Below are 25,288 nucleotides of genomic sequence, written 5' to 3'. Positions count from 1 at the left end.
TTAATTGTTCACATAACCATATGCATTGTTTTGGAAGGAACTTTTGCACCCTGTTTCACAAGAGGATGTTTTTGTCTGGAAGGTTCAGAGATTGGCCAGTTGCAGAGGTTGGATTGTTATTTGAGCTAGTGCAGAAAATCTTTTTCATGTGTTGCTTGGCTAGCACTTTCTCATTTTCATAGAGAAGCCATAGGTTCAGTAAGAAATACTTCTTCAGGTTAGGGTTGAAGTGGATCTTCAGCTTTTTCTTTTTCTCTTTTGCAGCATGGCACCTTTGTTGTATTCTGTGAACATAGGGGTAATCTTCACCTAATTAATTTCCTGCCTATTATGAGTTTAGGTACCATTTTAATCTCTCTTGAAACGTATGCATATTCAACTTTCAAAACCTGAAATGCTTTAACCCAACTGAAATTTGGGGCTTTTGGATGTTTTAATAAAATTTGACAGCCTGTGATGTGGGCATTCAGGCTAGATGATCTAATGAACCCCTCTGGTAAAAGATTCTATGATACTGTGTTTCTTACTTGGCATCACTTCATATATATGAACACTTGATATTGGTTTAAACATCATAGATGCAGAGGACTGCAATAAATAAGTAATTTCATAGTATTTAGGATTGCGAATTTAATTCCATAAATAGAGTGAGTTGAAAAACCTGCTAAGATTTAGTGGATGACATTCTAACTGGTGGATTTTTAACCATACTGAGGAACACTGTCTCTGAGCAAATATTTTCAGGGCAAGAATTTGTCACACATTCTGTCTAATGAAGGACTGACCAACACCCACTTCTGTTTGGTCAGTGAAACCAGATGTTCCTCCTCCTTAATCCTCTGCAAACTGACAGCGGAGATGAGGTAATAGGGAGGGAGTAATTGGGCAGATGATTGTTTGTTTTGATTTATAAAAATATGTCAGAAACAATATCTTAAAATAATAGATATAAATATGTATACAATTTTGGTTTTTAACAAAGCAGAAAGAATGATGACATTACCAAATACTTGTCAAAAGCAAAAAAATTATGTCATGTAAAAATTAAACTGAGGTATGACTGGAACATTCTCTCCTAACTTCCATGTCAATTCACTTCAATAAAGCAAGAGCTGAGGAGATCATGTTGCCTACGTTTGTTTGGTGTAGAGAGGCAACTGGAAAGCTTATTGCACAGTTGAACCTTATCCTGTTTTTGCTTTGAATCACAGAGTAAGTAGAAAAAGTGCCCCTCCCCACATCCAATGAAATATTAAGGTCAACACAGATTCGAAAGAAGAAATTCCAATTTGCCTGAACTGTCCTCCAAGCAAACAAATACACCTGCTGCTTCACTAAAGGCAATTCCTTTCTAACAGGCCTTAAAGACTTAGAATTTAGAGCTGTTTTTCCCTGAATCTCATCTGGCTAGTTGAAGAGAAAATAGCATAATAAGGAATACATCAGATTAGGAACACCTAGGGGAGACTCCTAGAAACCACCAGTGCATTTTGTGGAAAGGGTAACTTAGTCCATCAGCCTTCTGAGGTGGAGAAGTACAGCTGCAGGAAGTTTACTGAGTTAAACGAGGCATTGAAAATGGTACTTTGCCAGCTCAGTGTACATATTCAAAATTTACAGTGTGTTCTGGAAGAAAAATTCCTCATGCACTGCTCTTTTCCACAACTTCCATTCCATCAACAGCTTTTGTCATGCAGAGATGCCTTCCTCTCCAGGAATCAGCTCTATCTTGTCAACATATACTTTGCAAGAATTTAGGATATTATTTCTGCATATTGTTTTCTTTTGGAACATTCATTCATTTTGCAGGTCCTATGGAAGCAGAGTAATCTCTTTAGACATATTTGGCTTAACTTCCATCTGGACTTGTTAAAGGTACTTTGTGAGTTAGTTAATAAGGCAGTTCAGATCATTGGAAGGCCTCTGGAGCACCCCTAAAACCTGTTGCTCTGTTAAGTAGATAACTCATTAAGATCAAATCATTGCCTGACTGCAGATAACTCATCTGATTTATATAACGTTCATCATAATTCACCTAGGGTATTTTGAGCTATATAGTACAGTAGTGGAATACTATTTTAGTAGCAGCTAGATGTGGAGAAACATAAACTGAGACAGAAAGCACTTCTTCCAGTACTCATTTTCTTCCACCAAAACCGAGAAGTTTATATAAATGCAAAAGGAAGAGACTGAATGCAGATGCTTTCCCCCTTCCCCCAACACCTTCTTGGCATAAAAGGCAACAGAAGGGACAAACATCAATTTGGAGAGAATGGAAGAAGAGCAGGGGTTTTTTTTCTGCACTTTTCTTCATCTTCTGTATTTGGTTTGAAGACTTATCTCAGACTTTTTCTCACAGAGCACAAGGGAAGGATGCATATTCAATTCATCATGGGAAATCTGAGGCAGAGGGTCTCTGACTCTTGCTTTCTTCAGAAAAAAAAAAAATGTTGATTTTAATGCAATGAAATCCCCTTCATTTCTGGATGACAGATAAATAGAAACTGGAGGAACCCACCTTTTTCTGACCTGCATGGATTTTTGACATTTGGAAGCATGTCATGAAATCAATGATAATGAACTCACTGGCTGGCAATTAATTTGCTTATGGTTTTTTGGACAAGATATTGTAATATGTTCTTTTGCAAACACCAATAGTTTTTCTGTCTGCAAAGTCAGCACTCCTATTTTTCCCAATTTGTAACTTATTTCTAAATGGCAGAAAAATATTGGGTAATTTGCTGAAATGTTTAAACTTGGGAAAGCAACATTCATCAGAGTCAAAGTAATTAGAAAGAGAGAAAAAGATAAGAATCTGCATGTTGCTGTCAGTGACTATACTTGTATATTTTTAGAAAGGTAATATCTGGCACAACTTTACTAAAAAGTGAACAGCCTGGAATTGCAAAGCAGTATCAATTAAACCAATATTACAATAGAATAACTGCAGCAAACCGTTATATATGTAATCCTTCAAATGGATATATAGTGTATCATAGAATGTATAAATAATTTGATTTAGAAAAATATATTTGCTTGGGCTCTGGTGGTACGACACAAGTTTGAGGCAGAATTTAATAAATCCAATATTTATTGCTTGTTATTTTATATGATCAACGTATTCAAATATCATTATTTATATTAAGTCAAAATACATGGTTTCATTAAATTTCTATTAACCATGATAAGCATGAAAAAAGCTTTTAAACATATATTGTATCATTGTACAATTTGATTGTGAAAGATTTCAAAGCACATTTCAATGACTACATAGTAAATTAATATTTTCTAGGGAGACTGTTTAGGGGAATGGGCATTTTTATTGGTTTTTTTTTGAGAAACTCAGAGGTTCTGATTTTCAGTTCCATTGGAGTAATGATCTGCCAATGAGGCAATCAAATTCTGCTTGTTTTTGGAGACAAAAATCTACTTTTGGATTTACTATTCATTGACAAGAGTTCACTGTTCTGAAAGACACAGCTCAAACCTGGTTTTGTTAAGAAAGCATGTATTTGTAGTTGCATAAGAATGTAAGACTATACAGGGGGCAGAACGGTCTTTTTCATAAACTGGATTGCACCTCACAAAAACATGCTAAATAGTAGATCAGGACGCCATACTGTATGATTATGATCATGGCTTTGGGATATTCTCTCTGTTCAAAGGAAAAATGGTAATGATTCATTTTCTTACCAAATGACTATTCAGAAATGGATGACTTTATGTAAACTTTTGTTGCAAGCTAACAACGAAATAAATTTTCCTGCAGCATGGGACTAGTGAGCACCAAGAACAAGAGCCTCAACTGGATGTTTTTTTCTGACAGATTGTTTCTCTGCTCAGTAAATTGTGAGAGATAAGGTTATAGAAAATATAGTCCTGCTATTCTATCATGTTCTTAAACACCTATATCTCTAATTTGTATTTATATACAGTTGTACTTTAAGAACCCTGCAGTTTTTACTGACAAAGTCACATCTTCCCTTGGCCATCACCTCAGGAAGCGCTATTGAAACTCATGGTTAAGGTCCCTGACTACAGAGCAATTATTTCCTCTGTGTTGACCATGCTGATTCATAGTTCCGTATGGAAGAGTGAATCTAGCTTCATATGCTGCATTAGCTAGGTATCTAGGTACACAGAAGTCTGCTATAAGGGCTCCCTTTTTACCTCCCACCCTTTACACCTCAACATATCCGCAACGTATCATTGTTCAAATGTACATAAGCCTCAAGTACAACTTGTGCTACTTAAAGAGATTCTGTTCAGAAGCAACTTAGTTTGCAGATCAGTTAGATTTTACTTATATTGAAGTTCAATTTATTTAATAAAAATAGTTGACAATATCTAAAAAATGTTCCTTTCAGCCAGGTGCATATTATGAACTGCATTTAACTGCATATTATAAACCAGCATTTACCCTTCAAATTAAAACTCTCAGTTTTGCCAGTTTTTTAATAAAGGTGTTTGGGTCCTGTTTAGAAATGGAATAGTATCATTATATTTTTAAGACTGTTTCATTTGTTACTCTCATTTCCATGACAGAGAACTGAGGTGGAGAAATAGGGGACAGTAATTGGAAGCCATTGGATCAGGATACTCTGACCAGAGTGATCAGCAAAGAGACACTGATCTGCAATTTTCTGAGGAAGGATCTTGTCTCTTCACTTCCTACAGTTACACGATGTCCTTATCAGTCAAAGAAAGCAAGATTACGATTTGACCACTCAGTCACATACCATGTACTATTTTTAACCTAACATACACATGGCACCTGTCTTTTTTAATCCTGATGGTCAGCTTTTCAGATAATGAAAACTAATATAGCTACTTATTAGTATAGCAAATATATTTCCTGTTGGTCTACACAAACAGAAAAACGGTAATTTTCCCATGACTTCAGTGTGGGTAAAATTTTAGAACATCAGTTTGACAAGGGAGAATAATAAACAAAAAGAAAGGAAGGAAGGACAGTGATACATAAGGAGACAATCATGGGCCACGCATTCTTATATATGAGTCTTGTTTCTCATATTTTATTTGTTTGGTTTCTATTTTTATTAGCCTGTTGCTTATGCTTTCTTAAATAGTGTTCCTAAATATACAGACATTTCTTCCTTCAAACTGTACCAGGAAGCCTGACAGGAGGTTCACAAGAGGAGCAAAGAAGATATGTAAAGTTGCCTTATTTTAAAATTGCTAATTATTTAGTTCCTCAATTTCAGAAGACAGTGTGTTTCTGCAATTGAAATAATTTCAAATGTAAGTGCTGTGTTGGGGTCTTAACTTCTGAGATGCTTCTGATCTTGATTGCAGTTGGAGCACGGCACGGATTGGATCCTTGGAGATTGTTTCTGGTGATGTGGTTCTAGCACTTGGAGAAGTTTATTCAAAAAAATTTTACTGAAGTAAATATCTTAGTTGATTTATATGAGTCCACTTTAAAAAACTTCATATCTGGAATTATTATTTATTTTAGCCAAATGCTTATTTTAAGTCAGGTCCAGCCCCTGTCCTCTGTTTTCCTGTTGTTCTGACCATTAGACCAAAAGAATCCAAACATAATTCAAAATTTAGCTTTAATTTTCTAGGATATAGGAGTTTTTCCAATTTATCCAAGTTCAGCTGCATAAAACATTAAACACAACATTTCTATGGGTTTTTTTTATATATATATACACATACACATCAACTGACTATTTATGATGTAGCTTAAAGGTTTTGACAAATATTTGGAAATATCTGGAAATGGAGAGGAAAGCACTTGTGACTTTACCTATTTTGAAGCTTTATTTTTTCTCATGGTCATAAGTAAGGTTGGTCTTTATGGTTCACTCTGTATTATTTTATAAATAATATCCACAGAATTGAACCTGCATCTAAGTGTGGACTCGTAATTGCAATCACCTTGAAAATCTCACTCCTGTCTGTAGGCCTTCTCTGCAGTACAATTTCACTCCGCTGTAGCTGAGTGTCATTAAGGAGCTAACACACACTTGCTGAGTGTGATCAACACTAAGAAGCTGAATTTAGCAAAGAATTATTAAGGCATTTAATCTCCCATCAAACTAATGTGCATTTTGTAATATGGTATATTATTTCATAAAAAACCCAAAGCAAAACAAATCAAACATTTAGCTAAAAACCAAAAAATATTTAATATTTTTTTATAAGAATTGCTATATCAGCTTATCTACTAATAAAATACTAAGATGAAAATGACTTTGAGTTCTTTGCATAATTCTCCAAAATATACCTTCAGTCATTAGTGAGTTCCTTTAGTCACAAACTGAATTTTAGACCAGCATTACATTTCATCAGGGAAAATACCTCCTGTACGGTTTGTATGAGAACTCTGACCACTTGAACTTAAATATTTATTTTTAACCATAGAGTCTTTGCTAGAATCCAGACCAAAAGAATCACTGCTGTATAACACATTTCTTACCTCTGAAGGATGTCCAGCTCTAACAAAAGTACAGAGCGGATCAAAAGCTCCTGTTCCACAAGCCAGAAGATGCGTTCTGTTGTATCGGTGAAGGACACGGATGTAATTTGCACATTCATCCTTGTTTACATAAAAAATAAACATAGCAAAATATTAGCATTTTTTAAAAATCACCCTTAGGTGATATTCTGCATATTGAAATTTTCTGTTCTGTTAAATATAACATCTTACTTCTCCCACTTCATGCTAGTACCTCAATCTCACCAATTTAATGGATGGACATTTGACACGAAAAAAGCAAGTTTAGAGCACTGAATTATCACAATTTATTTTAGATGCTTAACCAGTTAGGAGTTATTAAGTTATAAACCACACTTTTGTGCTTCTTTATTCTCAGAGATATTCTACAAATCTAAATATTTGTTTTACTAAGCATTATTAGATCTACTAGACATTAGACTCAGAGCACGAGACGTGAATAGTCAGCAAATGGCTTCTCTCAAGATAAATATCTCAAGAAAAAACCCCTTTTTCCTTACATTTTTTCCATAAGACCACTGCACCACTAATTTCTTGTATAATTAATTGCTAATTAATATTTTTTTATATTGTATAGCCTCATGCTTTATCTGTTCCCACTGTTCAAACCCTCCTTTGAAGAAGAAATTATTCATTGCCCCTGGGGCAGTACTCTGGGACTCATTAGTGTATTTACAGCTTCATAAATTTTACAATTAAAAATTTTTCAAACATCCCTTTGAGATGTGGGGTCATCATCCTTCCTGTGCCAAACTTGGAATTGAGACAGTGAGATAAAAGTATCCATTGATTTTGGGACTCCTGGGACTTAGTTTTACAGAGTATTTAACATTTTGCAATGATTTCTATGCTTGGAGCAAAATTCCTGTTCAATTCCATTCATTGCTCAACATTTCTGCAACTCGGACCCTGGCTTTTAAGACAGTGACACCAAGTTTAAGAAGACAATTATAATGGGATTAATCTTAGCTAACTTTAGCTATTCTAAATTTTAGACATGTAATTTATGCTATTCTCCTAGACTTTTTCAATAATCAACGAAGAAGGCCAGACATCTCCAAAAGACAATTAATTCTATCTAAAATGAATGTGTAAAACAGAGTGGAGGAATTTCCTTTTTGAAAATTTGCTGTCCTTCACTGATGACTACTCTAGTTTTCAGACTGCCATATTTATATGAGAACAATCCTGGGTCTTTTTAACCATCTGCAAGAATTTAATGTCACAGAGGATGAATTTGGGGCAGGGCCATGGGCAGAATTCAGCTCTCACAAGTCCACATTAGGTTCAAAACTAAACCATCTTTCTTCCTTCTTCAAACCGTTGTGTCATTCAGTGCAAGTCTTCCAACTGCTACAACAGATAAATAAGGTTCCTAAGGAAAAATTCTCCTTTGATACATGAAACTCTTTAACCATTCACCTTGAAGATATATCATGCTAATTGAAAGAAGCAGGTAATCTACACAGGCAGGTAATCTCTCATGTAATTAAAAATTCTGTATATGCAAAGGACAAATCAACCTTGCAATATTCCTTAATCTTCTTAATTCCTAACAAATTTATTTATTTTTTTAAAGTAAATGAAAAAAATAAAGGTCTTCCTTCACATGGCATCCACATGGTCTCTCACCTGAACAAAAATTTTTAGACCCACTGAAAAAAACCTGCTGCTTAAATTGTCAGACAAATTGAGAGAAGAAAGATTTGAGATTAGTGGGATGTGATCCTCTATACATGGATCAGTACACAAAGACAGAGGTGCCCACTTTGTATATGCATTTCACAAACATTTGCTGACTGGTGGTAGCAGAATGTAATACATAGGAATTTTATAATGTTTTGCAGTTTTAAAATAGATGCTTTACTGGGCACAGATGCTGGTCCTCATTCTCCCTCCCCTCCAGGTATGACCTTCCTGACTTATCCCCTCTGTTCTCTCTCAGTGGTGGTCTGGTCTTTACTCCTTGATTTCCTTTTTTATCCGCATATGCCTGCAGCTTTTCATCTTTGTCTCAACAACACTGTGGAGGAAGAGACATCTTAGGATTTTTTTTTAATGAGCAAAAATCACACATTTTTTTCTCCTGTGTGCCTTCATAGAAATGCCTGAAAGTTTCTGCAGAAAAAACAGGATGAGGCAGATACCAAATATAGAAAAAAGTCATTCCAAATGGCTAGATTTTATCATTTATAAACAAATAAAAAAGGTGCTATTCTGGGAAATGTCAGGCAACCAAGCATTGCTGCTGGCCCCACTAATAATATCCTGTACACATAACAAGGAAAAGAGGCATTAGCCAAAGGAACAAATAAGATTTCTTTCTACTATATTAATTTATTAAATGTGGTGATTGTCTTTAGGAGGCTCCACAGACATATTAATAGATCTGTGGAATTTTATTCATCTGAAACTTCTCAGTGCGAAGGAGTTAGTCATTACTATAGAATTTTATTTCTATATCTGAGTGATTTCCAACTCTGATAAAATAATTGAAAGGATCAAAAGCTCTCACACCACAGGTTAACAGGTGTGTTTCCTGGCACACTGGACAAGAGCAGAAGGACTTTTTCCTTGGCTTGACCTGGATCAGAAAAGTGTGGCCTGAGTTTAGGATGAAGCATATGTTTTTAAGACAAGGCTTTTCTAACTGTCCTATTAAGGCTGTTACAAACTCTCTGAAACTGTGTTTATGACTACAGTACTTTCAGTTTTACTGCTGCAAGACAAACTGATAGCTTTTAAAGGTTGTAAAAGCTTGTAAAAGTGGCCTGATGAGTAATTTTTTTTCTGAGACCTTACACTATGAAAAATAGCACTTAGAAATGGCAAAGGGTTGATTTTAAGACATTATGCCATTAAGTCAATATTGGTTATGGATACAAACAATGACAGTGAAAAGGAAAGTAATAGGAAAGTTTTGATTCTAATTTAGATTCATTTCAGGTTGAGCAATTTAGCTTACTGAATACTGAGCATGCTAATGAAAATTACTATGGTTTCCCTGGAATTAATTACTCTTACTCATTCACATAGTCCCATATATAATTAGGTCTCAGAAGGATCAGAATATTGTTTGGTATTGCATTATTTCCAGCTTTTACAATTTTAATATCTTTTTCTTAAAGACTCCAGTTCTGGAGTCTTGTGCTTATTTAAAAATTCTGTGGTTTTCTTTTAAAAAAATAGAGACAACAAACTTTCACAGTACAGAGAGATGTGGGAAACATATGATGTTCTTTAAATGATCACATTCATTACAATGCAAATTTGAAGACTTATACTAACAGACTGGATTGTAAAAGAATTTTAATTTTAGGGAATCTCATAAGTCTGAGGGGGAAACCTTTATATTACATTGGAACAACAGCACCTATTTCTGTATTTATGTAGCCCAAAGAATATTGTCAAAGTATCAGAAAATAAATCTCGTCATGTAGTGGTGAAGGAAAGATGACAGAGCTTTAACTAATAACAACCTATGTTGAGAGGTAGTATTAAATAAAGCTCAAAAAATTTAGGTTTTGGATACATTTAATATGACCACAAAATTTGGATAATGTGGGAAAACACCATTTTCAACCAAGGCCACCTGAAATTCTCAAGGGTACAAAACCCCACAAAAATGCAACGAACTTTTAATATACCTCAAAAAGGATCAGTTTTGGGCCATGTGAGTGTAAGGAGTAAAATATCATGTTCTTTTTTCGTTATTATTATTATTTTCCAATCTGGTTCACCGATTCCCTTGACGTGAACAGTTCTCATGTTTGTACTTCAACTGAAATCTTTATAGATTCCTAATCTTCACTGGGAATATGCTGTGGTTATCATCAAGGCTGCCTGTTTGCTGTGTTTGTGGGAAAACCTTGTATGTGCCCTTCTATGTCCTATGTTCCTGTCACAGTTGCTGTAAAACTATCATAATTTTAAAATCCTTTGGTACAGCGTGAGCTCTCTCAGCTGTTGGATTTATTAGGTGTTGTACTTGCTGTGTGTTTATGAGGTGCAGATAATGAGCTTGGTTCACTGCAAAATTAAGAGAGCTCCCATCCAGAAGAACTTTCATCTGCTGGTGCCAATGATATCAGCTTCTGGATGTCAGTGAGCTTTCAGGTCTTTCCCTGGGAACTGATTACTGTCAAAGCACTGGATCACAAGTACAGAAGAGTTTCAGGGATCATTAGAACAGAATATTTTTAATTAATATACCATAAAACCTACAGGACAAAACAATTTAGAGTGTATTTTATAATTACTAATAATTTAATTGCTTTTTTAAAAGTAATTAGAGAATGCGATTTTTAAAGATAAATTAGAATGTGAAAAAGTTTGAATGGAGAAGGTATCCTATGTGTATGAAAAGAAAAGGAAATAGAAATGGGAAAGGAGAATTATTAACGTACCTTCTTTGATATCATGAGAAGAAGAATTAGGAAAAAGTTCAGATGACCAAATTGTTCATTGCCTGTTATGAGCTGGTTTGAAAAGCAATTAAACTAATAACTTATTGTGGTCACAGTAGTTACATGCTTTTCAGCTACAACACTGAGAATTATATCTGTGCTTTGATCTCTCTGAAGTTTAGGGATGCCTGAATCCTTTTTTTGGACCAGCCACTGGTATAATTAAAGTATATTTGATTTGCAATTAATGATACTTACAGCATCTCTTCCTTTAATTATGCATTCTTCTGTCTGCAGAGGTGTGCTAGGCCAATGGATCTGAGGAAAAGAAAAAAACAAACAGAGAAAATCATTTAATTTGTAGTCTGATTATGTCAACTCAGCTTTTCCATTACTTTTCATGTGAAAAACTCAGAACAGAATTATAGAATCATAAAACAGCCCAGGTTGAAAGGGACTTCAAAAAATCATCTCATTCAATCTTTTGTGGGAAAGGGATTCTAGATGAGATTATCTAGCATCCTGTCCTACCACATGTTTAAAACCTCCAGTGACAGAGACTCCAGCATGTACATGGGGAGGTTGTTTCAGTGATTGATTGTTCTCACGGTAAAAAATTTATTAACTCCTGGTGCAACTTGTACACATTGTCCCTTGTCTTCTCCATGTGACTTCTTGTGAAGAGAGAGCCTCTGTCCTCTTCATAGCTGCCTTTTAAGTAGTGGAACACTGTGATGAGTTCCCCCTTCTCTTCTTCAGGGAGAAGAGACCTAACTCCTTCAGTCATCCCTTGTAAGGCAGGTTCTTCAGCCCTTTGATCATCTTTGTGGCCCTCCTTTGGACCCTCACTAGTCTGTCCACATCTTCCTTGAACTGTGGGGACCAGAACTGGACACAGTACTCCAGGTGTGGCCTGACAAGCACTGAGTAGAGTGGCATGATCACATCTCTGTCTCTGCTACTAACGCCCCTGCAGATGCAGCCCAGGATCCAATTTGCCTTTGTTGCTGCAGTGATGCACTGCTAGCTCACGTTCAGCTTGTTGTTGACCAGGACACCCAGGTCCCTTTCAGCAAGGCCACTCCCCAGCCACACAGATCCCAGTCTGTACTGGGTTCTTTGGTTATGTCATCCCAGGTGCAAGACTTTACACTTGTCTTTACTTGACTCATCATACTATATATACACTTTTTATTGTATGTTATAAAGTTTAATCAAGTTTCTGCTACTATTTGAAAAGTTTTCAAGTAAAATATTCCAGTTTTAATTTTAAATATATATAAAAGTTTATAATAACGTAAGATATATTTTTGTTGAAACATAACTGCTTTGCTTAGGGTAACTCAGCAAACTTAATACTAGTCAACAGAAGTTAAAGGAAGTTAATGTATAGAACATTTTATATAAATTCAGTAGAAGCATCTCTGCTAAATTGTCGGTGACTTTCAACACAGAATACTAATTTTGAACTACTGACTTTCTGCTTTAAGTGACACTTAGGAAAGAAAAAATTTTACAGTGAAGTTAATGAGGGTCAGCAATCAACCTCGTGGGACTAGGATCTGCTCTTCACAGTCAATTACTAGAAGTGAAGCCAAATTATACAAGTGAGATTTTTTTTGCAGCTACCTACTGTATAAAATTTACATTTCATTCCAGATGCATGATTTAGCTGGATGAAAACAATGTTAAACAATGACTGAGCAGACTGGAATGATTACTTCATTTCTTAGAACTTTTAAAAGTGAAAACAAAAACACAGAAATCACTTCACTGATATCAGGGTTGGCTGAAAACCAATAAGTATCAAAAAAAGGATGTCATCATGAAGACATTTTTGTCATTAGTCCAATCACAAATTATTTTTGTATCTGGAAAACATTTCAAAATTAAATTCTTCTGCTAGGCTTTTTTATTCCTTTCTTGTAATTGAATTAACTTTGTTTTCTTGAAATAATTCTAACCCAAGAAAATCTGGAGTTAAATTATAAGAAAAGTAAATTGCAAGAAAAGTGGGGATAAATTATAAATCCTAGAGGCCTAGTACTTAAAAGCAGGAGGTCAACTATATGTTATTCTTGTCAGCCTCAGCAGCCTGTCAGTGTTTAGGTCTCAGTGCCCAAATCAGACCACCTATGTTCAGACACCATCTAAATCCTGCAAGGAACCTAAAATGAATCAGAACATTTGTTTTCAATCAGATGGTCTTATAGTCATCTATGTATGATCAGAAGTAACTCTCATCTAGTCTCTGCATTGCTGCTGTGTAGTTGGGTGAGGTACCTGACCTCTGCTGAGCTCCCATGAGGGCACTCATCCAGTCACTCTGGTCATACCATTCCTTTTTCATTCAGTGAAAAACTCAGGATCCACAGTCATTTACTTTATTCTCTGGTCAAAAATTGAATAGGCAACAACCTCTCCTTAATTCAAAAGCCTAGAAGTTAGGAGATATGAACTCTAGGATCTCCTGAGCCTAAACGTTTGAAGCCACAGTTCCACTGCCAGAAGAAATGTTCTACCTAGCGGCCTAAAATTGGGGTTTTTGCTCATATCAGGTGTAGGTGGCTGTTAGGAACAGAGACACCACAGAGGGAATAAAACTTTTGTCTCTGTAACCTAATATTAAATACACTGTGTGTAGGTGATTTTTTTGTATTTGGATACTTAGTCCCAGTGCTATTGAAAACACTATATATGCACATTTTTCACTTAAGACATACTGAATTAAATGCATACACAGAATTAAGGGGAAAAAAACCCAAAGAGATAACCCAATGCCCCTGCTTTGTATGGAATTCTGAAAACCAACTTCAATGTAAGCAACAAGAATCTGGTCCTTAACATAGAATTATAGAATGAACCATAGAGTCATAGAAGAGTTTGGGTTAGATGGGACCTTTAAAGATCATCGAGTGCAACCCCCTGCCATACACAGGGACAACTTTCACTATATCAGGTTGCTCAAAACCCCATCCAGACTGACCTTGAACACTTTCAATGATGGGGCAGTCACAACAGAATCACAGAATCACAGAATCATCTAGGTTGGAAAAGACCTTGAAGATCATTTAGTCCAACCATTAACCTAACACTGACAGTTCCCAACTACACCATATCCCTCAGCGCTATGTCAACCCGACTCTTAAACACCTCCAGGGATGGGGACTCCACCGCCTCCCTGGGCAGCCCATTCTAACACATAACAACCCGTTCTGGAAAGAAATGCTTCCTAATATCCAGTCTAAACCTTCCTTGGTGCAACTTGAGGCCATTACCTCTTGTCCTATCGCTTATTACTTGGTTAAAGAGGCTCATCCCCAGTTCTCTGCAACCTCCTTTCAGGTAGTTGTAGAGGGTGATGAGGTCTTCCCTCAGCGTCCTCCTCTCCAGGCTAAACAACCCCAGTTCCCTCAGCCACTCCTCCTATGACATGTGCTCCAGACCCTGCACCAGCTTCGTTGCCCTTCCCTGGACACGCTTGAGTCATTCAGTGTCCTTTTTGTAGTGAGGGGCCCAAAACTGAACACAGTCATCGAGGTGTGGCCTCACCAGTGCCAAGTACAGGGGTAGGATCACTTCCCTGTCCCTGCTCGCTACGCTATTTCTGATACAAGCCAGGATACCATTGGCCTTCTTGGCCACCTGGGCACACTGCTGGCTCATGTTCAGCTGGCTGTCAGTTAACACCCCCAGGTCCCTCTCTGACTGGCAGCTCTCCAGCCACTCCTCCCCAAGCCTGTAGCGCTGCTGGCGGTTGTTGTGGCCCAAGTGCAGCACCCGGCATTTGGCCTTATTGAAACTCATGCAGTTGGCCTTAGCCCATCGCTCCAGCCTGTCCAGATCTCTCTGCAGAGCCTCCCTACCCTCGAGCAGATCAACACTCCCACCCAACTTGGTGTCGTCTGCAAACTTACTGAGGGTGCATTCGATCCCTTCGTCTAGATCATCAATAAAGATGTTAAACAGGAGTGGCCCCAAAACTGAGCCCTGGGGGACACACTCGTGACCAGCCGCCAACCGGATTTAACTCCGTTCACCACAAATCTTTGGGCCTGGCCATCCAGCCAGTTTTTTACCCAGTGAAGCATGTGCCCATCCAAGCCACGAGCAGCCAGTTTCACCAGGAGAATGCTGTGGGAAATGGTGTCAAAGGCCTTACTGAAGTCAAGGTAGACAACATCCACAGCCTTTCCCTCATCCAATAAGCAGGTCGCCCTGTCGTAGAAGGAGATCAGGTTTGTCAAGCAGGACCTGCCTTTCATAAACCCATGCTGACTGGGCCTGACCATCTGGTTGTCCCGCATGTGTTGTATGATGGTACTCAGGATTAGCTGCTCCATCAGCTTCCCGGGCACCGAAGTCAAGCTGACAGGCCTGTAATTTCCCGGATCATCCTTCCGACTCTTCTTATATATGGCAGTCACATTGGCCAATTTCCAATCTGTTGGGATCTCCCTGGTCAGCCAGGACTGCTGGTAAATGATGGAAAGCGGCTTGGTGAGCACCCCAGCCAGCTCCTTCAGCACCCTCGGGTGTATCCCATCCGGTACCACAGACTTGTGTATGTCTATGTGATGCAGTAGGTCACTGACTATCTCCTCCTGGATTGTGGGGGGCTCATTCTCCCAGTCTCTGTCTTCTGGATGAGGAGGCTGGATTCCCTCAGTACAACTAGTCTTGTTATTAAAGACTGAGGCAAAGAAGGCATTAAGCACCTCAGCCTTTTCCTCATCACTCGTTGCCATGTTTTCTCATGCATCTAGCAGAGGATGGAGGCTCTCCCTGGTCTTTCTTTTGCTGTTGACATACTTATAGAAACATTTCTTGTTATCTTTGACTGCTGAAGCCAGATTAGTTTCTAGCTGGGCTTTAGACCTCCTGATTTCCACCCTGCATAGCCTCACAGCATCTTTGTAAGCTAGTCCCTTCTTCCAAAGGCAGTAAACTCTGCTTTTCTCCCTGAGTTGCAGCCAAAGCTCCCTGTTCAGCCTGGGTGGCCTTCTCTGTTGCCAGCTTCTCTTACAGCACCTGGGGACAGCCTGCACCTGTGCCGTTAATACCTCCTTCTTAAAGAGTGTCCAGCCTTCCTGGACCCCTACAGCCTTCAGGACTGTCTCCCAAGGGATTCTGTCAAGCAGGTGCCTAAACAAATCAAAGTCAGCCCTTTGGAAGTCCAGGATAGCAGTTCTGCTTTCCCCTCTCCTGGTCTCTCTAAGAATAGAGAACTCTATTATTTCATGATTGCTGTGCCCTAGTTGGCCTCCAACCACCACACCTTCCACCAGTCTTTGTCTGTTCATGAAAAGGAGGTCCAGCAGGGCACCATCTCTGGTCGGTTCACTCACCAGCTGCATCAGGAAATTATCTTCCAAACATTCCAGGAATCTCCAGGACTGGTCCCACACTGCTGTGTTGTATTTCCAGCAGATGTCTGGGAAGTCTCCCACAAGATCAAGGGCAAGCGGTCATGAGATTTCTCCTAAGTGCCTATAGAATATTTCATCCACCTCTCTGTCCTGGTTGGGTTGCCCATAATAGACTCCCACTACAACATCTGCCCTGTTGGCCTTCCCCCTGATTCTAACACAAAGACACTCCACCCTGTCTTCACTACACTTGTACTCAAAGCAACCATAACAGTCCTTAACATACAACACCACCTCACCACCTCTCCTTCCTTGTCTATCCCTCCTAAAGAGCTTGTAGCCATCAATTGGTGCACTCCAGTCATGGGAGACATCTCACTGTGTTTCTGTGATAGCCACTACATCATAATTTTAGTGTTTCATCATGTCTTCAAGCTCTTCCTCTTTGTTACCCATGCTGTGTGCATCAGTATAGATGCACTTCAGATGGGTTGATGTCCCCAGCACCTTTTGCATGTAGAGGTCCTAAGTCCAGCCTGACCTTTCACAAGTGTTACCATGGTTACTGATCCATCAATATCCCTTGCATCTTTGTTGTGCTGCATGTCTCCATCCCTTGCCTCCACTGAGATGGCAGGGTGAGGGTCGTTGCTGGCACAGCATCCCAGAAATTCTGGTAATCTTTCCTGGGGCTTATATTTGGGAGTTCTAGTTTTGTCCCCTTTCCCCTTCAAATCTAGTTTAAAGCTCTCTCAATGAGCCCAGCTAACTCCTGCCCCAAGAGCCTTTTCCCTCACTGGGACAGGTGCATCCCATCTGTTGCCAAAAGGCCTGGTGTCCTGTATACTAACCCGTGATTGAAAAATCCAAAGCCCTGCTGGTAACACCAGTGTCGGAGCCACAAGTTCATCTGGGCTACTCTCTGTCCCTTTATGTATCACTGCTGCTAGGTATTGCTTTCCAAAGTGATTCCTGCACAAATTCTTCTCCAAATGAAGCCCAGGTTCTGTGTTGGTTCAGCCATATGTGTATTCCCTATTGGGATACTTATAATGGCATATCTTATCAAAAGATGTCTAACAGAAGGTGTAAGAAAGACAAACATCTCTGTATCTTTTCTGTAGGTTGTGCAGACGTGTAGATGCTCATAGTAAATTACCTACCCCTAAGGCAAGTCCATGTTATTTGCCAGAAGTAATGGGTCTGAATTATGACTTTAGTGATACATATGAGTCTTCTGAAGAAGGTTTTCTCTCCAGAAATTATTTTTTAAGACTCATAACTCTTACGAGGCTTATGAGTCTTAACATAAATGATCATTAAAATTTTAATCTCTTCAAAATTATTTTAGACTAGAGACTGAAAAAACCTCTGCATATCAGATTTTGCTATCATACCAAATTTCAAAATTTGATTTTGTATGCATCTTGAGTCTAAGCACAGTAGTCAAAAATCTGTATAGTAAAAAAATGTTCTGCAAAACATAAAAGTATTTTATTGTTTTTAATCTTGAAATTTTCATGAGGATTTCTTAGCTCAGTTAAAACAACTGAGAAGAGCTGCTTGGTCTGTTATGATCATTTGCAAAGAAATCTATAGTAATAGCTCAATACTTTATCACGGTGTACTTACCGTAATTAATTATATTTGTGTAATTATTGCTGTTTTACTTAACTAGCATAACATAGGATATGTTTGCACTGCATGGAAATCCAGATATTAATCAGCTGTAATAGTAGCCTTTAACCTGACACATATTATTTTTCCTGATGTTTATGCTTTAGAGTTATGACAACTACCAACTTTAATTTTGAATTGATTCTTTGCCAGGATTACAATCTTTTGGCAAGCTGTCAATAACTATCGTTGGGAAATTTTCCTGTGCATCTAGACTGGAATAACATCATACTAACATATACTTCATTGGGTTGCATGCTTGACATAATTATTGGCTTGGACATAATTTCTAAAAACTTTTCACCCCTGCAGGTTATTATGAAATGAATTTTTAAATTGCTTGTTTAGTGATATTTTTCATCTTACACCATAATATTGTCATCCTTGAGACCTGGATGATATAATTTTAACATTGTATTTAAAAGACAGGGGAAAGCTACTTTTAAATATACTTCTCATGGGAAAAATGTAATTATAAGGCAGTACAGACAATGGCTACTGAGGCAATTCAGATGTGGGAAAAACTTTAATTGGAGCTGGAATGTTAATTAGTGTCTCCAAACAGTTTTCCTATTAAGTAACTAACCTCAAAAAACATGATGGCACATCTAATGAAAACTAATTTCAAGAAATTATATGAGCTTTATAATACTTCAGACCGAAATAAACTACTTTGTGAGCTAGTCTTAACACTAGTATATGACTGAGAAATTAAGGAATTCAACTATCCCATCCCTAGTTTAAGTCAATAAATAGTGCTTAATTAACACATAACTTCTGTTTGGCTGAAACAAAAATTCTGCAGAAATATCTGGTTATGACTGGATATTATATCTATTTATCAACAAATACATAGCCATTACCTCTCGGGAGGTAATTCCAATGGATAATCCAACTCACTGCTAAACTGTGTGCTTCTTATTTCAGTTTGGGTATATGTACGTTCCTACACAGTATTCCAAGGAGATACAAGCAAGCCCTACTCTTGCAGACTTGTGTTCAGCCAGCTCTGGAATGGAAATACAGCTAGCTTCACTAGAGGCAGGATATATTATGAGAGCTCTATAGTTGTATTACAACTGAGACATAAACCCTAATCTGGAGCTACCTTGTACTAGATCAGAAACAGCACACTGAAATCTGCCTGCACAAGCCTATTTACAGAAGTAGGAAGGCTTCTTTTCAGAGCAAGGTCTTCATGAGCCCTTTGAAGCAGAAGCTTGGAAGAAAGAGTATTTGTAAGAAGTTTGTGGACAAACAGGAAGTGCAGTTTTTTTTAACTCCATCAAGAGATGAAAAGTAAAAACAAAGGTCATCCTTCTCTATGAGCTGTTAGATCAGTGGTGATGAACTACTGGCATTGGTTCAAGTTTGCTGTCAACAAAGGTCTGGTCTGACACTAATTACAATGAACTGAAATGCTTTTTTTAAATAAATTTGGCACAAAATATCAAAGAAAGTTCTCTATCGCTGTGTAAAATTATTACAAGGCTTAAAGACTTTGGATCAAACCCAAATATATGTAAAGTTTAATTCCAAAACTTTGGTGCTGTCTGAGGGAATGAGATCTTAGGGAAAGAAAAGGTCACAAAGAAGGTACCTCTGAAGATTTGTCTTTACACAAGGTTTCAAGTACTTCTATGGCTGTAATAATCTGTAAATATCCACTTTTCATATTGTCCCTCATTCTTGCTACTGTTAGTGTTAGGGTATTCATATAGAAACCAAGAAGCATGAGTAACTTTGTTTCAAAAACCTATGGTAAGATATATTAAATAATCTAAGCAAGAAAATTTCTGTGTGTATTATATGAAAAGAGAGATACAAAGAGTACCAAAAAAAAAAGAGGAAAATAGGCAATGGAAATACAACTTGACCAATGGAGAAGTGAGACTGTCTTTGTCCAAGATGACATGGAAGCTCAATGACACAGTTGAGAGCTCAGCTTGAATCACTGGATTCAGTAGTATTTTTCTTCCCTGAAAGATTTTTCCCATTTTGTACGTATCTTTTCTTTACTGGATATAAAAAGGGGTCAGGATAATATATGCTTAAAATAATGTTTGTAGATATATATACATAAACAGCTAATAGCTTAATTAGCTAATAGCTAAGAAAAATCTATAATCTACCCTTCAGAGTGCTACTTTGTATTTGAGAGCTGAAGAGAATTGAACCTTAAGAAAAAATGTAGTCTATCAAATGCAGATTTATAGGATGCATACCTCATATGCATCACAACTTCAGGTTTTTTGGAAATGCTGGAGTATTTTGGCAGTCAATAGGTCTCAATGCAAAAGCACTTTATGTCTATTCAGCATTCTGTTTTTTTGGGGGACTTCTAATATGCTTAGTAGAACTGAATTACTAGGTCATTTTACAGCAGAAGGGATACATCTCTATTTGGGAATGGGGTTTAGTTTGGTTTTTAGAAAACATATTTATGTACCAAATTGTGAAGGAAGGGATGGCAATGAATTAAAACACATAAACTGTTTTCTAGAACACAGAAGGTGAAAAAGATCTATATGAATCTGCCCCAAACTACCAACTTCATGAAACATCTCTTTTTCAGCTAGTGACTCATCCTGGTTACCAGAGACAGAATAAAACCCAGCAATTTGCCTCCACTCCTATACTTTCACGAGATTATAACTGGCGTTTTAGACTAATTAAGCTAAAGTATTCAGTCGGAAAGAAAAGGTCAAAGGCTAACCAACACACAGTTAACGTCAGATTAATGAAGAACTTTGGTAATAATGAATCAATCAGTCTCTCAATTCCAGGATCTTCTCCCAGTGTATCTCAGTAATTAAGCTCTCATATAACAGAAATGTCTCATTCTACATTTTTGCTGATAGTGCTGTAGGACAATCAAGTTTTCCCTAGCTATCACTGAACGAGATCTGCACTGTGTGAACACTGGGAAAAGAGGAAAGGATCATGACATTTGTATTCAAGGGAGTCCCAGTGAGGTCATGTTTCTAAACACGCTAGGTCAAGCTCCATTTATTCCAGTTTCTCATCTTTTGCACATCATAAAAGCAGGCAAGCAAGCAAGAAGAGCTTCCATTAATTTGTCATACTCTGCACACAGGTCTCAAGACAGAGTATGGTTTCAGAGTAAATGGCTGATCTTCCATCTAAAAACAACAAGAAGGAACGAATTCAAGAGTGTGTCCAGATGGGACAATGGTGGTTGGACAGAAGCATAAAATGGGGAAGAAGAGAGGGGGTAAAAAGCTTATTTTATAGAAACTACTGCTTCCTAAATGTTTTCATATCCCTGAGCTCTAATATCTTGTCACAGGATATTAATAATTTTTATCAAATGGAAAAGGAGTTAAGTCATATCTCACTGTGAAGGAAAAAAGCTCAGTATGTAACATTGCTCTCTGAGGAGTTAAAAAAATATTTTACTTTTTAAAATGTAGATAAATTCTCAGATGGCCTCCCTGAGTATATTCATCTCCCCGTATCTAGGACTGCCTTTCCCAAACAGTTTATAAAAAAGATAAAGCATATTGAATCTGTTCACAGTAGTGAAACTTGCTAATTATACTTGGAGATAAGCAAGGCTGTTTATGGTAAAGTTGACCGGAGTGTTGGTATGAAAATAGTGATATTCACTTACAACAAGAGGGCAGAAAGAAAAGAATTTGAAACATCAGTGGTCAGTGCAGTATGGGCATCAACAAAAATCATATTTCTCCAGAGGGGCTTTATTTTATTACTCACTTTTTCATTCATGTATTAATTTGAGAATGAATGAAAATATCTCAAAGCACATTGGGAAAATTTTTAAAAGTAGATAAGGAAAACACTGAAAGAGTTCAAGACACTGTTTATCCACAGTCAAGATGGGTGATGCAGGAGCAATGCTCCTACCAGCTTCCTTTACCACCCTATAATTCCAATCCTAACTGTCAAGGTGTTGCATTCAAGGTGACATATTAATCTGGTAAGAGATGAATCCCCTTGTATTCTAGCTGGTCGTCAAAGATTAGAGGGGCTAGGGGTGCCTTAATAGGTAGGCCAATTATTGCCAGAGAGGGACGTCCTGAACATCCCACTCCGATATTCAATGTTTGAGATACACTTGGGGCTAAATTAAGGTGACATAACACCAAATGATTGATTGAAAAAATTATTAATGGCAGAATCTATATTTTAACAGATGCCAATTAAACCTTCATAAAGCTTATTAAACCCTATACAGCTCTGTAAACTGTTTTCAACATTGGACAGTAAACCCTGTTATTTAGAAAAGGGCTGAACAGCCCGTAACATATAAGAAAGGGGGAGAGAGAGAAAGATAGAAAAATAGAGGTAGAGGAGAGATACGAACCACCACCCTGTGTTCCAGCAACATCTCTGGTCCAGTTCCTGGTCTTGTCAGTGATGGTGTTGGGTGCACACCGAGATGTGGCTCACTGTTCCTTAAATATGTTGGCTTGTTTGCATGGCGAGGCAGGAGGGGGCAGATCCTCTTGTAGTCATTTGCATGCAAGGTGAGGGAAAGGGCAGGCCTTCCTGGGCTCATTCACATGAGAGGTGAGGGAGGGTGGGGTTTGGGTCCTAGTCCCCACCTCTAGACTCGCTTCATATGCTAATTACTTGGTACACTCTGTCACACCCCTTGAGGATTTATATGGCTTTCAAACATCTGTTCAGCTTGTATAACTCTCGACCTGCACAGGTGCCACTGGGGGGTGGTTGCGAAGACCCTTCCCCACATAAACTGCAAGTTTTTTTGCCCAGTAACACGGAACTGTGCTCCCTCCAGCACCCCCCCTGTGCCAGGCGAGAGCTGCCGCCCTGCTGCCTGCACCCCCCACTCACCTGCAGCTCACCTGCAGACACAATGTTTGAGGCATTAACTCTTTCAGTCTCTCACACAAGGGCAGAAGTGAGCAAAGAAGCCAAGGCTCACATCAGCTCAAACTCCAGCCTCTCCACTTCAATGTCCAGTTTGCCAATCAGTTGTGGTTTCTACAACGTACTGAACTTTCTGGTAGGATTATGACTTAAACCACCTTTCTCCCACAGACCATTGAGTAGAATTCAAAAGCCACCTTCAGTCACTACTTAATAGCACTTCTGGTTCAAAGTAGTGAAAAATCCAGTTTCTAAAGAAGGTTAAAAATTAGCTGCATGGTTTACGCTGCTACTGAAAACCTCTTATAGTTTATGTGCTAATTATTTTTTTTATTTCTTTTTTTTTCTTTTTACATCTTCTCTTCTGCTGTGGAAAAGTGCCCCACAAATACCAGGGAGAAACTATTCCTTGACAATATAGCAGAGATATAGATATCAGGTATGCACAAAGTGTGAGATGTTCTAAACATCTGTAAACATGTTGAAAAAAAGTGAGAAATAGCTATATATGACCTTCAGATCTCTTCACCTAGAGTGACCTGTATGGGTTATTACTGGGGAAGAAGTGTTAATTAGTGTGGTTTTCTTAAATATAAACATGACCTTAAAGTTTTTGCACAAGACATCTACAAAAACTCCATTATCTCATTTCCAGGCACGCAAACTCTGATACTCTGTGCTACACATTATGACATGAAGTGACTAATATATAGCTTTTTACTCCACCTCTCTGTAGTTGTCGCTGATTCGATCCAAACTGAGGGAATACAAGAGGTCTCTTCCTCCCACGAACAGCCGCTCTTGATACTCATCCAGCAGCATTATATGAAGACCAAGATATCCAAATGGGCTATGAAAGACTGACGTCCTGTTTAAATCCCAGAGCTCTGAAATACAAACAGTGTGCGTGATAAATACCAAACAGCTTAGCTTTCATGGCTTCATTTTCATATCTTCCTAGGGAACTAGACAAGAAGTTGTGGGACGTTAAAATGCTAATCATATAATCTTTGAGTAAGAGACACAAAACACCTGTGAACAATTTTCAAAATGAGCCAGCTCTCCAAGAGGTTTGTGTATGAATCTTTACATCCTAATGTTTGTGCTCAGTGGGATGGGGGAAAATAAGTTTTCTCCTTAATATTTTCTGAAAAGAGAAAATACACTGCTTAGGACATTAACTGCAAATGGGGAAAGATGAATGAACTGATGGAAATTGAAAGCAAATTACTGGAAATTGTCTCCTTGTCTTTCCCTCAGGCATGTCAAACTGCAGGTTTTTACTATGCATACAGCATTGTTCTGGTTTTTCTTTTTTGGGGGGATGGGGTTGCTTGTTTTAAGCCCAGCTCTATCTCCACTCAGTTTACTGAAAATATTGCCTCTAAATTCAGTGAGAACAGTATGAAATCTGTAAAAAGCATATCCATAATTTTCCAAGTGATTACTGCTTTTGTCAAGAAATATGCTGACCAGATAAGGGAAGCTGGGGTTTAGCTGCACATAATCCAGGCTGAAGTCACTTCCACAGAGAAAGGGAAATTCATCCCAGGTAATGTTGCAGAAATTTGGAATCAGGCCTCAGGAAGGAGGAGAGAGGAAAGCACGGGAGTCTTTCTGCACTCTCGAGCAGATGGTGCAGAGCACAGCCTGGCTCACAGCAGGCCAGGGGAGCTGAAAACCATTTTGCTGTCAGGAACCATCAGAAGTCATTACAAAGAGTACTTCAGGATGGTCTCCAAAACAGCAGAGCTGGGAGTAGGGGAGAAGAACTCTGTTCCTATGTCTATACTGTGGTGAGTTGTTTTATTTTAAAGAAACAAAAATCACTCTTGGTAAAAGCAACTAAATTCCTTTCAGCTTATCCTCACAGCTATCCCTAAGCATAATTTGTCCAACTGTTTGGATGTGGTCCAGTAGCTGATGTTGGGAGAAGTAGGATTGTCCCAGAGCTAGTGAAGACATCAAATGGGCTCCTATCCAGTTTGGGGTGGAGGCTCCAGCTTGTGTGTCACACCAGCAGTTTGTCCATGCAGCACCTTGTCAGCCACACAGAGGACACAGATGGTCTTCTGCAAGGGGACTGGTCCTACATGTCAGAGAAAGTCCTCACACAGGTCTATCACTATGGCGTCCCCTTGGGATGCCATATATGCCATCCATATATGCTGTGATTTTCAGAAACTGATGTATATCTTTAACTTGAGAATGCAGCCTCACAATGTACCCAAATATTAAAAATATTAATAAATATATTATATTAATAAAAATATATATCTATATATAAAAAATATATATTTTTATATAAATAAATAAATTAATTAATAAAAATAAATCTATAAAAATATATAAATATTAATAAAAATATTAAAACCCACCAAAATTCATAATCAATATTAAAAATTTGTCCTGTGTTCCTTGAGAAAAGGGTGTTCCAAACCAATGAGGCTTGAATTCTATATTTGAATCTG

General features: G+C 38.0%; 1 protein-coding gene across 1 annotated transcript in view; it reads right to left on the bottom strand.

Annotated features, from left to right (window-relative positions):
- Window positions 1-25,288, bottom strand: part of SEMA3E (semaphorin 3E) — a 152,417-nt gene that overhangs the window by 52,510 nt on the left and 74,619 nt on the right. The window contains exons 2-4 of the mRNA XM_074869321.1: window positions 23,544-23,704; window positions 11,152-11,211; window positions 6,449-6,568 (exon numbers count right to left, since the gene is read on the bottom strand). Coding sequence (XP_074725422.1) covers window positions 6,449-6,568; window positions 11,152-11,211; window positions 23,544-23,704 — 341 coding nt within the window. The remainder of the gene's footprint in view (window positions 1-6,448; window positions 6,569-11,151; window positions 11,212-23,543; window positions 23,705-25,288) is intronic.

The sequence above is a fragment of the Strix uralensis genome, chromosome 5, assembly GCF_047716275.1.
Source record: "Strix uralensis isolate ZFMK-TIS-50842 chromosome 5, bStrUra1, whole genome shotgun sequence".
NCBI classification, from domain to species: Eukaryota; Metazoa; Chordata; class Aves; order Strigiformes; family Strigidae; genus Strix; species Strix uralensis.
This window is presented reverse-complemented; position numbering and strand designations above follow the sequence as displayed.